Below are 15,668 nucleotides of genomic sequence, written 5' to 3'. Positions count from 1 at the left end.
CAACTTTCAGCCATCTTTGGTTGAAATACAGAGTGTTATTGACGCATTTAATGCTGAACTACATGCCATTCAAGCGAAGGGTTCCATTATTTAAGTAAGCACTCCTTGTACGTATATAACTTATATGCATTCTGCTTGAGGAGGGAGCTAATGAACCATTCTTGTTTATAATTTTCTAGACTCCCCCCAAAAGTTCATATTGATATATTGTGCAGTCAAAGCCCGGCATGTTACTTTCATATCCATGAGCATGAAAGCTATTAGACACTTGTTCAGCTACAGACTGAGATGTGGAATAGTTAAAATTGCTTTATATCACAGGATTTTGTTAAAAATAGGTGTGCTTCCACTCTGCTTACAAAATTTGAACAGATGATGTTCACACAAGCTGGGTTGAACATGTCATGACTCGGAAGGGTTAACCACATCTATCTTTTTACTTCAAAAAAATCAGTCAAAATTACACTTAAAATTTCTTGAGATCACTTATAAAGCTCAATTTCGCATACTAAGAAACGAATACAAGACTTATCACACATACGTTACTTTCACGATCCACCCACTTAATGTAAAACTTAAACATTTTGAGGCATCATGGGACATGTCGGGGTTTTTATCCCTTGCAAAAAATTTTACGCTTTTTTACAAATGTATATATGCACGCACGCATGCGTATGTGTATGTGTGATTGAAAGGATATAGAGGAAACTTCCAGTCAGCCGTCATGAAAAGAATTGAAGTGGAAGAGCCTCTCCCCTTTCCTTTTCTTATCTTAGACTTAAAGAGGGCTGGCATTACAAAATTAACATTCCAGCTCACAAAAGCATCAGTTACACGCCCTCGCTTAGTCACTATAAGAAAAAGAGGCAACACGCGATGCATCCTCAAATTATATTGAAAAGGAGTTCCAACCAAACAGGACATTTCACTTTCTTGGACCCTTTCCCAATTAAAGTCCTTAGAAGATAATTCATATCTGAGCATTTATCATTGTACTACAAAGAATGGTATAATATTTGCACAAATCCTCTATTGGTCGCTGGTACCTCTAACCACCATGACAGGAGGGGGGAGTCGTGACCACCAAATTTGGTGGTTGCGATCACTAGGTCTCACTCGTTGGGGGTGGACGGCTACCCGTGAGAGAGGCTGAGAATTATTTTTTTGGACTAACATGACAGTGTCACTTCAGTGCGTAAGCTAGCCATACATTAGCTTGTATGTACTGCTAGCATCTTTCAGGATGCAATAGAATGGGTTCACTATTAAGGTGATCTATATGTTAAGAAAGACATCATTAATCCCCACTATACTTCAATCTTAAAGTAAGTCCAATACACCAACTCCAACTACGTCCCCATACTTAAGGTCTGGCTTTTTAATATCATTTGTATCCTCCTTTGTATTATTCTCTAATAGAATTATTAAAGAAGACTTGGACATTTCTTCAAAATCTTTTTCTAAAAGCAACTAAACATGTCATCTGCTCAATATATATATTTTGTTGGGCAATTATCTTTGCATGTGCCTTTACTCTCATTGATGAGCAATAGATGACTCATGCAACAAAAAGTTGAGATTCCCACTAATTCTTATCCCTTTAAATACATATGCAGGATGTAAGGCATGATCAACCTTACTAAGCCTCACTTCCCCTGTTTTCTTCTATAGGAGAACATTCTACAGCAGTAGCACATCCACTGAAGCTGTTCCAACTAGAGCTATAAGTGAACTTTACCACTACTTATCAGCCATGAAAGCCTCCCTTCAGCAACATGTAATTGGAGTTCCAATTAGCTCAGCAGCATTCCTATTTGAGAGGTCTACAACTAGATACTTACCTGATCTTTCTGGCCAATACAATCTTCCATCTCATAAACATGGGTCTCCTACACGCAAACAGAGTAAATCTCTCTCTCTGTGTCTCTTCTCTCTGAATCAAACAATTAATTTAGATAAATCTGATTTAGTAATGGGTCTTGTCTTAATATTGCAGGTAGAGTACGTTCAATTCTTAGTAGGATGAACAAGCTAGGGAAAAAAGCAGACAGATTTACGCATGGAGTCAGAGAGCATGGTAAGTAGTTTTATTTTTCTTAGAAGTCCAAGTATGTATTACATGTAATCTTCTGAAAGGAGTATTGAGAGTGAAAAAGTTATTTACTTCAGTTCTTGTGAAACTGCAGTCAGGTTGGCACCAAAGATCACTGAAAGTTTGAAGGGGAAGGTGAGCTTGGGGGCTAGAATTCTTCAAGTAGGGGGGATGGAGAAAGTCTTCAAGCAGTTATCTGATGTTAGAGAAGGAGAGAAACTGTTGAAGGCTTCTCAATGCTACTTATCAACCACAGCCGGCCCTATAGCAGGTCTCCTCTTCATCTCCACAGACAAGATTGCTTTTTGCAGTGAGAAACCCATCAAAATCTCTTGCCCAAGTGGAGAATTCAGTAGAATACATTACAAGGTAACTCACATCATCATATCTATTACATCTCCCCCACCCTCTATCTCTCTCTCTCTCTCTCTCCATGCCTGCTAACACCTTTAAGTAATATTAATTTGTGCAGGTCTTGATCCCACTAAGAAAGATAAAGACAGTCGACCAAAGTGAAAATGTGAAGAAGCCTTCCCAGAAGTACATAGATATAGTTACTGTAGATAATTTCGAGTTTTGGTTTATGGGTTTCATAGATTATCAGAGAGCTTTCAAATATCTGCAGCAAGCAATCACTCAATAGTGAGAATATGAAGAAGCCTCTGCTTCACCTGATGTGTTTTTGTTATTTGATACAGTTTTGGACGGTGTATATATTTGTAGTGATGAACAATGTTAATATACATTCTGCAGCGATTATTGCTTAAAGTCACCTTGTGGACCTTAATACACATCAAACCTTTTACCTTCTGAGGATTTTATCATATATAAAAAGGCGTTATCTTCTGATTTATATTAAGAGGAAAAAAAGAAGAAGATATATGCGAACCCTTCACTCAAGTCATTAGCTTTTTTTTTTTTAATTGAATAAGGGAAAAAAGGCTACAGGGAATAAGTCATTAGCTTAATATGTCTAAAGGTTTTTTTTTTTTTTTTTTTAAAAAAAAAGAAATCTTGGCAATTCAAGAAACATCTAGCATTGTAAATACAAGAAGGAAAATCCTTAATAGCCGCCTTTGCTAATCTGTTCACGGTTTCATTTGCTTCGCTTCTTATGTGAGTGGAAATTCTTTCTAATAAATTTTGCATTCTTCAATCAATTGCCTATACCTACTCCAATAGCATCCTTCTTTTCGCAAGGCACGAACTATTTCCAGCGCAATATTACCCTCCATTATAATATTTTGGAAGCCCAAATCTCCACTAAGTTCCACAACCATCCAAGCCGCCAAAGCCTCCATCACAACTGGGTCAGAAATATATGGTTTTGTAATGCCAACACTTTTCCTTACGAAGAGATTTGCTTTTGTAAGAAGGATATTATTACATGCCCTCCATATGAACATCTTAACTGCCCCGGACCACAAATCTTTCAGATTTCCTTCCACAACTTGTTAAGTACAACTCTTCCCTTTTGAAAATGATAAGCACTCTTGACCACAAATTTCCTTTTCTTGGCACCAATCCACACCATTTGGTCTTGTTGCTTATTGGGGACATATAGCCATACCACAGATACTTGCGTGCCTCCTCTCATTGAAAACTGATAAGGAACCTTATTTCACATTGTATGAATTATGATGATATATGGCAACCCTATACCACCTATTCCATTGGGATCCTTTTCATTTCAAGTGGAGATTATTTATTTAATAGTCAAGATTATATTTTACAAATTTAACAGTGTAGATGTTATCATTTAAAATTTTAATTAATGTAGTACTACGTATACCACAAAGATAAACTTCCTTTTTTGTATTTTTTAGGGAAAAAATACAAAATCAATCCCTACAGTTGTACTAATTTCAGTAATTTGCCATAAGCTCCCCAGGATTTAAAGATAATTTAAAACTCTCTATAGTAAGCATTTCAGAAGGAAGACCAATCATGGCGAAGGTATGGTAATTTGATTGAGGACTCGAAGATTATACTGCACAGTCTCTGGTCATGATATGTGGTGCATAGTTCATACAAGAACAAAAACAAACATGGTGGCACATCTATTGACCAATAGCTAAAAGTTGTATGATTTGAGTTTCTTCAACGAAAGCTTGAAATTTCACTTAAAAAAAAAAAAGAAAAAAAAAAAGGCATAAATGACAAATGACTTCCCAACCCAAACTTGTATAAACTTTTGACTGTAAATTGTGGTAATGCCATATAAGCAACAGCACAAGATCCTTAATTGAAACTAGGATTACATTTTTGCTGCCCAATCTACAACTTCATAATATATTCTAACCACCACAGGAATCGACATACATGTGGATTACATTCCCTTTCCCACAAACACAAAAAAGTGTTGTCTGCCAACAATTTATTGTTAAAAACCGGCCTTGAATCTTCATTGGTTGAATGCTGACATGAGCATTTGAATCAAAAGAAAGCCAAAAAGATTGGTTGCAGTCCAGATCAGCGTATGATCAGTACTTGTCCTATCTACCTGTGACTTAATGTTGAGGGTTTTTATTCATATTACTCAATCAAACATTTAAACTTGAGGCAAATCCTGAGAACGTTAGCAATGACTTCTCACAAACGTCACAAGCTCATTCAACTTGCAACCATTTTGGGGAAAGTAGCCATTTCCCACCTTTCTTTATCTTATCTTATCTAGGTACCAAATAGACTGGCATCAGAAAGCTAAAATGCCAGCTCAAAAAGGTTCATTGGCACACCCTCACATAGTCAGCACAAGAGAAAGGAGGCAGCATATGACGACTGTGTGATAGAAAAGGTCTTCCAAATATTCAGGACTATTTCCTTAGACCCTTTCATTAGTTGAGGGTCAACATTGCATAATAATAGGGACACCAATTGGCTGAAAATAAGGCAACAATTCAACTTCAACCATGTCAGAAAGTCTTGGTTGGGTAATTTCACTAGTATCAATGTTTGAATTCTTGCATAAAATGAGATGTTAAAACACCCACATCCACCTTTCTTAATTCGTATAATATTTTGGAGAATTTCACGACGAAGTACTGTTGGACTTCTCTACAATGTCTTTTTCTAAAAGCAACCCAAAATCTTTGAAGGATATAACCTTTAAGAGTCCATGCCTGCTCCTTTATTCTAATGGATGAGCCAGAGCTGAATCATGCAACAAAAAGTTGATTAACCTACTATTTTCAGCTCTTTAAATACCTTGTCAGAATACAATGTTTGATCAACCTAAGTAAGCATTTCTTCCTTGTATTCTAAGTTCTAACAGTCGACAACATTTTACATCCCTTGCTGTTCCAAACATGAAAACCTCACTTCAGGATTTTGTTGTTGGAATTCCAATAAGATCAGAAGAACTCCGAGTTGATAGGTCACTGAAGAGATACTTACCTGACCCTGCAGATTCAGTGCCTAATAGGAAGAACAAGGCAAGTAAAAAAGGAGACAGTTTTGCGCATGGAGTCCGAGAGCATGGTAAGTAGCTTCTGTTTTACCTATGGTTTTATTTTCCTTCATCTTTTCCATTTCTTCCTTGCTTCTGTTGGGATCATCAAGTTCCTAAAAACTCATTCTTTCTCTTCCAATATCTTGTGAACCGCAGTGAGACATGGACCCAATATCACTGAAACTGTGAAGGGGAAGTTGAGCTTGGGGGCTAGGATTCTTAAAGTAGGTGGTGTGGAGAAAGTGTTCAGACGGTTATTTAGTGTTAGAGAAGGAGAGAAATTACTGAAGGCTTCGCAGTGCTATTTATCAACCACAGCAGGTCCTATTGCAGGCCTCCTCTTTATCTCCACAGACAATGTTGCATTCTGCAGTGACAGATCAATCAAAATCTCTTCTCCAAATGGAGAGATGATAAGAATCCACTACAAGGTAAGTTGCAAAAGATGATTTATTCTGTTTCTCTCCGTGTCTCTGTCTGGCTTGCTGGTTGCTAATATTATAAGTTATATTCACGTGGTGCAGGTCTTGATTCCACTGAGGAAGATAAAGAGAGTTGAGCAAAGTGAGAATGTGAAGAAGCCTTCACAAAAGTACATGGAAATAGTTACTGTCGACAATTTTGACTTTTGGTTTATGGGTTTCTTAAGTTATCAGAAATCTTTCAAGTGTCTTCAGGAAGCTATTTCACAAGCTTAGAGGAATGCTAGTCATTCAAGCAGCAGAAATGTTAATTCCCATCTTCTTCTCAGATGTACAGCTAGGAAACTCTCAATACAATTTCAGGCGGTGTATTTTGTAATGATGAAACGCTCTCTGATTCTTCAACTATCACTTTACTATTCGCAGACAAATCAGATTCTTCCTGTGGTCATTGTTTAAATTTGTGAATCATGTTCTTTTTTTTTTCTTTGGCATGGAATCGGTCGCCATGAACTGAATCCCTTTTCTCTCATTCATTCAAATGGTAATGATTAAATTTACCTCTTCCCATTAACTTAAGCTTTTTGGATAAGTGGTGATTTAACGAACTATAATCATCCAATCACATCCATTTGAAGTTCAAATATCTCACGACTAGGATAAATACAAGACAGTAGACAGCTGAAAGGAGTCCATAACCGATGCATTCTATCATGACTTTGAAGTTTAAATTACAGCAGATTACTGTTTATCTGTATAGCAACTTTACTTGTATATTTTCAAATTCAAACATCTTTGTTTTCTGTAATTGTATATATATATATTTAAAATCAATACAACCATCTGGTAACACAACCAGAGTTTCAAATTCTGTTTCTAACTTCAACATGTGTCTCCGATCTGAATTTGTAATTGTAAAACCATGCTACTTAGATAAGTGAAGAACTAGCTAATACACAAACCCTATGAAGAACTAGTCTGCCGACAACATTGCAAGAGTATATGGCTTCTTCCATTACTAATTGCTTACTTCTATATCTGGTCTTGCTGGCAAGTGAGGTGGATTTTAGTGTTACTCATTACACCCGCGACCATATTCAGCTAATTGCTGCAGTCATTTGACATGATAGTGTCTGCTAGCACAAGCCCTTCATTAGCAAAAATATGGAATTGCAGAGTACCAAATTCAGGGAACTTCTCATTACCCTCCAGCTGAACCCAGTACTGCAGTAAAAAAATATTTACTCGGAGCTTCCCACTAATTTGGTAAAGTAGTAATCTACCTGCAATAGGATTTTTTTTTTTTTTTTTTTGCGCTAGATGCTGAATGTATTCTGTCAGTGAGTCAATATGTCCAATAGCCATCAAAGAATCATCTACTTTATGTGATTGTCAAGGCACTGGTTCAGCCTGTTGACTCGGTGGAGTGTCCAGTTTATAGGTGCCGCTGATCACATGGTAAACCAAAGTAGAGCTCCATTTCTTGGCAGTTGGTTGTTTAGGTTACAGTTTTGTTCGACAAGGAAGTAGCAGAGGACTAAGCTGTGAGGTGATAGGATCCAAGGGATTCTATCAAGAGAAATGAGAAAATCAACCAAAAAAATAAAGAGAAAGAGAAGGGGATGGTCACCTCGAGGGGATCAAGCCTCCAATACTTGCTTCAAGCAAAGATAGATTTTCTTTTGTTAGGAGATTAGTACCTTTGGGGAGTCCTTTTATGAGCTCATAATATAGCATGTTGAGACACTACACAACCCAAAAGCTTAAGTTCATCTTTGATGGTTTGTCATACGACATAGAAGGAAACTGGCGTAGTGACCAAGTCAAGCAGAGGGACCAATATTGGGGAAGGTTCAAGAATCATGAAGAATCCTATCATGTGGCTGATTCCAATTTGAAGGGTGCAATTGGAACCATGTGAGTAGGCTGTCATCAGATTCTAAAGATGCATCTATGATTATACCAGCATATATGCATGCTTCTGCCGCATCTACACATAAATAACTGATGGTGAAAACTGCCTCCAAATAACAAGAACTTTGTCACCCATATATAAGTCAGTTTAAGGGAAAGATACGGTAGAAGTGACTTTAAGTGGAGTAGCAGCCCTAAGTAAGTTTTCGTTTCACCAATTAAAAGAGGAAGAGGCTCACTGGGAGTGGAAGAAAGGAAGCACAGCATCTTGTTTGCTTGCTGCTTTTGGCGAAGTTCAATGGTTGTATGACATCACATACTACTACTGTAAAACCAATAAATTCATCAAGGATGATCTCCTCCTTTTATTCTGTCTTTCCAAATTTAAGTTCCGGTATTAAGCATATATAGGATAAGCATGTAACTTAGAGATTGATTCTTTGGAAGTTGGGATCTCAGAGCCTTTGAAATAATATAGATATTTTTGCAGTATTCACAAGTAGAAACAACACAAGATCTTGGTGAGAGCTAAATGACGTTATCTTAAAGCCACTTTTATACCGCTGAGGTCCTTAATTGAAGCTAGCCAGCTAGGATTACATTCTTTGCAGCCCAATCTACAACTTCATAATATATTCTAACCTCTGCAGCAATCGACATGTGGAGCTGAAAGGGCCTATGTGGATATGTGTAGACAGTCCCTTACCCACAAACCCAAAAGTATTGTCTGCCAACAGTTTATCGTTAAAAACCGGCCTTGAATCTTCATTGGTTCAACGCTGACATGTGCATTTGAATCAAAAGAAAGCCAAAAAGATTGGTTGCTGTCCAGATCAGCGTATGATCAGTACTTGTCCTATCTACCTGTGACTTAATGATGAGGGTTTTTATTCATATTACTCAAATAACAAATTTAAAGTTGAGGCAATATTAATTCCTGCGAACTTTAGCAATGAATTCTCACAAACGTCATGAGCTCATTCAACTTGCAACCATTTAGGTGAAAGTAGCCGTTTCCCCTTTCTTTATCTTATCTTATCTTGGTACCAAATAGGCTGGTATCAGAAAGCTAAAATGCCAGCTCAAAAAGCTTCATTGACACTTCCTTACGTAGTCAGCACATGCAAGAGATATGAGGCAGCATATGACGACTGTATGATAGAAAAGGTCTTCCAAATAGTCGGGACATTTTATTTCCTTGGACCCTTCCTTAGAATGGTATAATTTTCCAAAAGATAAACTTGGAAGAACCCCACTTCTACATATCTTGTGTAACAACTAAGAAGCTCGCTATGCACATCTACGCTATTAATCCAAAAGGATTACTCAGGTTATAGTTAGAGCTTCCCACTTAGTGTGGACAATCTACCCGCTCAATGTGAGACAAACTTTTTAGAGTGTCATATTTAGTGTCTAACTGTTACAGATAATGAACTTCAAATGATGTAATAAAAAGTGCAGCAGAATGGTTTGATTTGAGTGTGTGCATTATATAATATAATAGGGACACCAATTGGCTGAAAATAATTTAATTTTGAAAATAAGGCAGCATTTCAACTTCAACCATGTCTGAAAGTCTTCGTTTGGTAATTTCATTAGTATCAATGTTTGAATTCTTGCTTAACATGAACCAATGTTAAAACACCCACATCCACCTTTCTTCTAATATTTTGGAGAATTTCACAACGAAGTGTTGGAGTACTTTTCTACAATGTCTTTTTCCGAAAGCAACCCAAAATACATCATATCCTTGAAGGATATAATCTTTATGAGTCCGTGCCTGCTCCTTTATTCCACTGGATGAGCCAGAGCTGACTCATGCAACATAAAGTTGATTAACCTACTATTTTCATCCCTTTAAATACCTCGGCAGAATACAATGTTTGATCAACCTAAGTAAGCATCTCTTCCTTGTATTCTAACAGTTGACAACATCCTTAGCTGTTCCAAACATGAAAACCACACTTCAGGAATTTGTTGTTGGAATTCCATTAAGGTTAGAAGAAAACCGAGTTGATAGGTCACTGAAGAGATACTTACCTGATCCTGCAGATTCAGTGCCTAATAGGAAGAACAAGGCAAGTAAAAAAGGAGACAGTTTTGCGCATGGAGTCCGAGAGCATGGTAAGTAGCTTCTATTTTGCCTTTGGTTTTATTTTCCTTCATCTTTTCTAGTTCTTCCTTGCTTCTTTTGGGATCATCAAGTTCCTAAAAACTCATTCTTTTTCTTCCAATATCTTGTGAACCGCAGTGAGACATGGACCCAATATCACTGAAACTTTGAAGGGGAAGTTGAGCTTGGGGGCTAGGATTCTTAAAGTAGGTGGTGTGGAGAAAGTGTTCAGACGGTTATTTAGTGTTAGAGAAGGAGAGAAATTACTGAAGGCTTCGCAGTGCTATTTATCAACCACAGCAGGTCCTATTGCAGGCCTCCTCTTTATCTCCACAGACAATGTTGCATTCTGCAGTGACAGATCAATCAAAATCTCTTCTCCAAATGGAGAGATGACAAGAATCCACTACAAGGTAAGTTGCAAAGATGATTTATTCTGTTTCTCTCCGTGTCTCTGTCTGGCTTGCTGGTTGCTAATATTATAAGTTATATTCACGTGGTGCAGGTCTTGATTCCACTGAGGAAGATAAAGACAGTCGAGCAAAGTGAGAATGTGAAGAAACCTTCACAAAAGTACATAGAAATAGTTACTGTCGACAATTTTGACTTTTGGTTTATGGGTTTCTTAAGTTATCAGAAATCTTTCAAGTGTCTTCAGGAAGCTATTTGACAAGCTTAGAGGAATGCTAGTCATTCAAGAAGCAGAAATGTTAATTCCCATCTTCTTCTCAGATGTACAGCTAGGAAACTCTCAACATAATTTCAGGCAGTGTATTTTGTAATGATGAAACGCTCTCTGATTCTTCACTATCACTTTACCATTCACAGACAAATCAGATTCTTCCTGCGGTCGTGATTGTTTAAATTTGTGAATCATATTTTTTTGCTTTTTTTTTCTTTGGCATGTAATCCAGTCGCCATGAACTGAATCCCTTTTTGCCCATTCGTTCAATTTGTAAACAACTTCCAGGCTAGCTTGAGGGAAAGGCAGATGAGTATAGTTAAAGGCTAAGGTTTGTGCACAACTACTTTGATGAACAGACACACTAGGAGTAACACATTGATGACTTTCCACCCTAGAAAATAACCCTGCAAAAAATCTAACCACAGCCATGAGATCCCTTCAATGGAATCAGAACTAATTTTTGAGTTTTTATGCTTGAGGAAAATCTATCTAAGCAGACAAAAAGTACTGTTATATGCTAAATACTCTCGTTCGAATACTAACTCAAAACATAGAGCATAGCAGCTAATCTTATACTACCTATAGGGCCAAGAAAATACAATTCGGTGCTCTAGAATATCGTCTTTTACTTATCAAAAAATATATATATATATATAGAATATCGTCTTTTACATTAGCATGCCATTTTCACATGTTTTCCTCCTGTTGCTCTACCCATTATCTTTTCTTCAATTTGCTTATTGATCATACTATCAGTTATGGTTAACTAAGCAAGTTTGAACCGGCGCCTCATCTAACAATGTCTTCACTCTTATAGAGCTCAATTATAGGTTTATTTTCATCATTCATTTTCTCCTCCAGTCTTGAACCTATGCTCCTAAGCTATTCTTTTTCCTTTTTCTTTTTGGATGAATAAGCATCACCCTCCAGTATAAACTGGAACTCTGCTGCAGAATCCAGCAGCTCAACTCAACCAACCAGAAAACAAAAACTATATAGAACCACACAACCACACCTACTAACTACCAGTTACAAACAAACCCCACAAACACTGAAAACTCACACTCTGTACCTCTCCTATATTGATGATGACAAACTATACTAATTTTACAAATACAAAACCAGAGTTTATTTACATAAGACCAAAATTCGATCTTGAAACCCCCATATGCAACATAGGGATTTATTGATGATCGATTCCTTGAACTTTCCAGCTCCCATGACTTGAGTTATAATTTCCGAATCAATCCTCTTTAAAATCTGATCCTCTCTGTATGCACAACATTACCATGCTTTAAATCGTTCATTCGATCACTTGTTTCCATATGTGGTCAACTACGGTCCCAAAAGCCGATTTGCACAAACTAATACTTAAGCTTTCGCCTTTTAAATCTGTACTTCCCCAATTTGCCACTTCTTCCCAAATGAAAGGGGGATCATCTTAAAAAGAACTCTATCGGGGTGCCATCTATCCATCCAAAGGTGAACAGATTTGCCATCCCCGACATTGAACTTTATAAAATCCTTTGCTATTGCTCGTAGTTCAATCAGTTTTTTCCAACCCCATGTGCAGTTTTGAGGAACTTTACTCTGCCAAAAATTCTTTCCTTTCAATAAATTCTCTTTTACCCAGACAACCCAAAGGGATCCAGCTTTGGTGAATAAGTTCTAAATATGGCGCATAACAGCTGCTTGATTCCATTCTTCCACCCTTTTGATACTCGGGTCATCTTCCCTCTTCTGTAAGCAAACTGAACTCCACACCACCTTGGCCCTAGAATTCGTCTCTCATTTCCTGCCCAAAAATTCCATTATTTTTCTTTATTTGCACGTTTTTCAATACCACTACAAGCTTCAGCTTCAAAAGTGTCAATCTCTCTCATCTAAAAAAGATAATCATATTCCACCATAAATAATATCACAACTGTCTCTCTCTTTGCTCCTATTTTTCATCCAATTCTATGTTTAGTTAAAGGAAGGCTTAATTTAGAAAAAAGAACGAACAATGGCCACCACAAACAAAAAAAAACAGAACCAAACAGAAGAGGAAAACAAACAAAAAAAGAAAAAAGAAAAAAGAAAAGAAAGGAAAGAAGAAGAAGAAGAAAGGTCTTGAAGAAAAGAAAAGTAAAAGAGAGCAAGGGAGGAGGAGGTCAAGCTCCACAATTTGTTCTTCTCCTTCTTGTTCTTTGTTCCCTTGGTTATGTTTCTCTGGGGTTTGATCGTTTTCAATTTTCGAAGAAGAAATTGAGAGAGTCAAACAAAAACAGAGAGCCACAGCCAAACCCATCATCATCCATCGGTAGGCGGTAGCAGTTAGATACTTATAATCAGCACCTGCTGTTGAACGAGTTGGATTTAGGACTTGAGATTTCAACTAGGTTGGTTTGTTTTTCTTGTTCTATTTCTTTTTCTTTTTGGTCGTTAACCTACATAACATGATACGCCATAGTTTTCACATATCATTGAGCGCCATAAGATTTAACAACCATGAAATTAAGATTTATCAAGTGGTTATGAATGATGTTTAATTATGCAGGGGTGATGATGAATAAATCCTCCACATACATTTATATATATATATATATATATATATATATATATATATATATATAAAATTCAAAACTAACATACAGTAAAAAAAAAAAAATTAATTAATTAAAAACAAACAAGCTACTGAACCCTACTATCCATGAATAAAGGGATTAGAACAGTACAATCTATCATTGCCGTTTCATGATCTTCAAAGATCCTCCACAGTGAGACATATGCATGAATAAATCCTTTTATATAAAAATTCTAGCTATGAAATGAATCACATGTGAGACATGCAAAAAATAGTAAAGAGCTTAATGGACCTCATTTACTTTTTCCTTTTCCACACTAATAGGAGAAAAAAGGTTGAAATATCACCAAAAAGGTCACATAAAATGTAGTTGATGATCCATTTGCAGAATACCAGGCTTCATCAACCATATTCTATACTAGTTGAGAGACGAAAGAAGGGCTAGTTTGGAGACCAAAGTTGTTGGGACTCCAATCGGGTCAAGAGCATACCCAGATGAAATACCAGCAAATGGACACTCACCTGAACCAGCAGCTACCCAAATGTTATATTCCCTCTCCTGCAACTGAACCCTCAGCATCCACACAGAGTAATTAAGCCTCCCTTTCTCTCTCTTTTAACACCCAAAACAAAGGTGTACGTTCTAAATAATAATAAGATTATCTTGGTATTGCAGGTGAAGTAGATTCAGTGCTTAGCAAAATGAACAAGTGTGGGAAAAAAGTAGGGAACTTTGCTCATGCATTCCGAGAGCACGGTAATTAAATTCTATTGCTTCAGCTAAGATTTCAGAATCTTCTACTTCCTGAATTTCTTTGCCTCTCCATGCAATCCTTAGTTTTTTAAGGTAAGACTTCAATATAATTTATGAGTTTCCACCATTGCCTTCTTTTTGTTGGCTGGCGGGAAGATAAAATAAAAGCATAGAAAAATTAATAATTATTTATATTTGGAAAGGCCATGCAATTTTTGTAACGACTTAAGAACGCAGCAAGAGCCTAATATACAATTAGCTAGTTACAATTGAAGGGTCTGACCCATTTAATTAAATGGGTCGCATTATGGTTGACTTATATAATTTTATACACATACCTCGACATGATCTGAAATTAACATGCAATATTTAGAGTTGACAAATCTTTAAGCGACTCGAAAAATCGTCATGAAATTAGCGAATTAGAGTTAAAGGATTGGACTAGTTTAATTAATTGGCCGGGTCGGGTTAGGCTAACCAATATAGTCTTATACATATCCATACCACAACACGAAAGAAATCCAAACACGCAAACACAGCCCTACTTTTAGCTTTCATTCCCTTGGGCTTATTAACAAACGCTCTGTAGTCTGAACATGCACCACTTGTACAAAACAACATTGAATGATGAGATTTCTTCTTTTTTCTTGTAATGTTGAGAACTGCAGTGAGATTGGGGCACAACATCACTGAAACAGTGAAAGGGAAGTTGTGGATGGGGGCTAAAATTCTTATAGTAGGTGGGTTGGAGAAATTGTTCAAGAAGTTATTTAGTGTTTCAGAAGGAGAGAAACTGTTGAAGACTTCCCAATGCTATTTATCAACCACAACTGGTGCAATAGCAGGCCTCCTCTTCATCTCCACCAACAGCATATCCTTTTGGAGTGAGAGATCTATCAAAGTGCCCTCCCCAAATGGAGGAATGGTTAGACTCCACTATAAGGTATTCAGATTATTCTCCCTCTCTTCATGCTTACTAATTACAAGTTCTGCATTATATATCCATTTTTTGCAGGTATTAATCCCACTCAAGAAGATAAGGGCAATTAGCCTATGTGAGAATGTGAATAAGCCATCATCCAAGTACATACAAATAACTACATGCGATAATTTTGACTTTTGGTTTATGGGTTTCTTAGATTATCAGAAAGCTTTGAAATATCTTCAGCCGGCAATTTCTCAAGCTTGAAATAATCAAAAGTCATTTAAATGAGTGTAACAAAAATGTCTCTTCTCTCTGCTTCACTAGATGTTCTTTCCTGTTCCTGAACCTACTTTTGTAGCTCGATTCCAATTTTGTGTAATTTCCCAGAAGAGAAATTCTCATCCATTTTTCAATCAATCCAGCCCATGCCCACACGTGTAACAAGTTCGATGGAGTATGTAAAAAAAATCGCCTAAGTTGCAAGGGGCTCTAAGTAACAAGTTAAGAAAAGTGTTAATTACATATGTGTTATAACTTATCTATTCATCAAAGTGTCCTTAATTACCCCCCGGAGACCGGGAGACTAACAATTTTCCGGTGACCATTTCATCACCAACTCGGTCCGGTTTTTTGATTTTTGGCCAAAATTGGGGACCAAAACTAGGGTACCCTAATTCTTGGTTTTGGGAAACCGGAACAGGGAACCGAGTCCCGGTTACCGGCTGGTTCCGATTTGTACCCAGTCC

General features: G+C 37.0%; 4 protein-coding genes across 5 annotated transcripts; all 4 read left to right on the top strand.

The window, feature by feature from the left end:
* The first annotated feature begins 15 nt into the window (after positions 1-15).
* On the top strand, positions 16-2,842 carry LOC132185789 (GEM-like protein 4). Of its 2 annotated transcripts, XM_059599580.2 has the most exons (5): positions 16-94; positions 1,672-1,904; positions 1,997-2,077; positions 2,187-2,461; positions 2,565-2,842. In XM_059599580.2, exons 1-5 carry the CDS (start codon positions 51-53, stop codon positions 2,733-2,735), a joined length of 804 nt encoding a protein of 267 aa, XP_059455563.2. In that variant the 5' UTR covers positions 16-50; the 3' UTR covers positions 2,736-2,842. The 2 variants fall into 2 exon arrangements, with proteins under 2 accessions (XP_059455563.2, XP_088374302.1); XM_088518176.1 differs by lacking the exon at positions 16-94 and having other exon boundaries at positions 1,684-1,904.
* Positions 2,843-5,343: 2,501 nt separating this feature from the next.
* Positions 5,344-6,401, top strand: LOC132184993 (GEM-like protein 4). The gene is made up of 3 exons (XM_059598801.1): positions 5,344-5,572; positions 5,700-5,974; positions 6,068-6,401. The coding sequence occupies exons 1-3, from the start codon at positions 5,401-5,403 to the stop codon at positions 6,239-6,241; spliced, it is 621 nt and encodes a 206-aa protein (XP_059454784.1). The 5' UTR covers positions 5,344-5,400; the 3' UTR covers positions 6,242-6,401.
* A 3,384-nt stretch (positions 6,402-9,785) lies between these two features.
* Positions 9,786-10,813, top strand: LOC132185005 (putative GEM-like protein 8). Its single transcript, XM_059598821.1, has 3 exons — positions 9,786-10,003; positions 10,131-10,405; positions 10,498-10,813. The coding sequence occupies exons 1-3, from the start codon at positions 9,832-9,834 to the stop codon at positions 10,660-10,662; spliced, it is 612 nt and encodes a 203-aa protein (XP_059454804.1). The 5' UTR covers positions 9,786-9,831; the 3' UTR covers positions 10,663-10,813.
* A 2,940-nt stretch (positions 10,814-13,753) lies between these two features.
* LOC132185716 (GEM-like protein 4) lies at positions 13,754-15,216 on the top strand. Its single transcript, XM_059599486.1, has 4 exons — positions 13,754-13,832; positions 13,920-14,000; positions 14,666-14,940; positions 15,013-15,216. Exons 1-4 carry the CDS (start codon positions 13,754-13,756, stop codon positions 15,184-15,186), a joined length of 609 nt encoding a protein of 202 aa, XP_059455469.1. The 3' UTR covers positions 15,187-15,216.
* Positions 15,217-15,668: the final 452 nt, after the last annotated feature.

Source organism: Corylus avellana, chromosome 7 (assembly GCF_965113065.1).
Source record: "Corylus avellana chromosome 7, dhCorAvel1.hap1.2, whole genome shotgun sequence".
Lineage (NCBI taxonomy): Eukaryota > Viridiplantae > Streptophyta > Magnoliopsida > Fagales > Betulaceae > Corylus > Corylus avellana.
Note: the sequence above shows the minus strand (reverse complement) of the source record. Positions and strands in the feature narration are given on the sequence as shown.

What these genes read in the sequence shown, in the direction of transcription:
- LOC132185789 (XM_059599580.2), top strand. Translation starts at nt 51, where the DNA reads ATGCTGAACTACATGCCATTCAAGCGAAGGGTTCCATTATTTAA. An exon ending in GCATGGAGTCAGAGAGCATG is followed by an intron (nt 2,078 to 2,186) that starts GTAAGTAGTTTT and finishes GTGAAACTGCAG; the next exon opens with TCAGGTTGGCACCAAAGATC. An exon ending in TCAGTAGAATACATTACAAG is followed by an intron (nt 2,462 to 2,564) that starts GTAACTCACATC and finishes TAATTTGTGCAG; the next exon opens with GTCTTGATCCCACTAAGAAA.
- LOC132184993 (XM_059598801.1), top strand. Translation starts at nt 5,401, where the DNA reads ATGAAAACCTCACTTCAGGATTTTGTTGTTGGAATTCCAATAAGATCA. An exon ending in GCATGGAGTCCGAGAGCATG is followed by an intron (nt 5,573 to 5,699) that starts GTAAGTAGCTTC and finishes TGTGAACCGCAG; the next exon opens with TGAGACATGGACCCAATATC. An exon ending in TGATAAGAATCCACTACAAG is followed by an intron (nt 5,975 to 6,067) that starts GTAAGTTGCAAA and finishes CACGTGGTGCAG; the next exon opens with GTCTTGATTCCACTGAGGAA.
- LOC132185005 (XM_059598821.1), top strand. Translation starts at nt 9,832, where the DNA reads ATGAAAACCACACTTCAGGAATTTGTTGTTGGAATTCCATTAAGGTTA. An exon ending in GCATGGAGTCCGAGAGCATG is followed by an intron (nt 10,004 to 10,130) that starts GTAAGTAGCTTC and finishes TGTGAACCGCAG; the next exon opens with TGAGACATGGACCCAATATC. An exon ending in TGACAAGAATCCACTACAAG is followed by an intron (nt 10,406 to 10,497) that starts GTAAGTTGCAAA and finishes CACGTGGTGCAG; the next exon opens with GTCTTGATTCCACTGAGGAA.
- LOC132185716 (XM_059599486.1), top strand. Translation starts at nt 13,754, where the DNA reads ATGGACACTCACCTGAACCAGCAGCTACCCAAATGTTATATTCCCTCT. An exon ending in TCATGCATTCCGAGAGCACG is followed by an intron (nt 14,001 to 14,665) that starts GTAATTAAATTC and finishes TGAGAACTGCAG; the next exon opens with TGAGATTGGGGCACAACATC. An exon ending in TGGTTAGACTCCACTATAAG is followed by an intron (nt 14,941 to 15,012) that starts GTATTCAGATTA and finishes CATTTTTTGCAG; the next exon opens with GTATTAATCCCACTCAAGAA.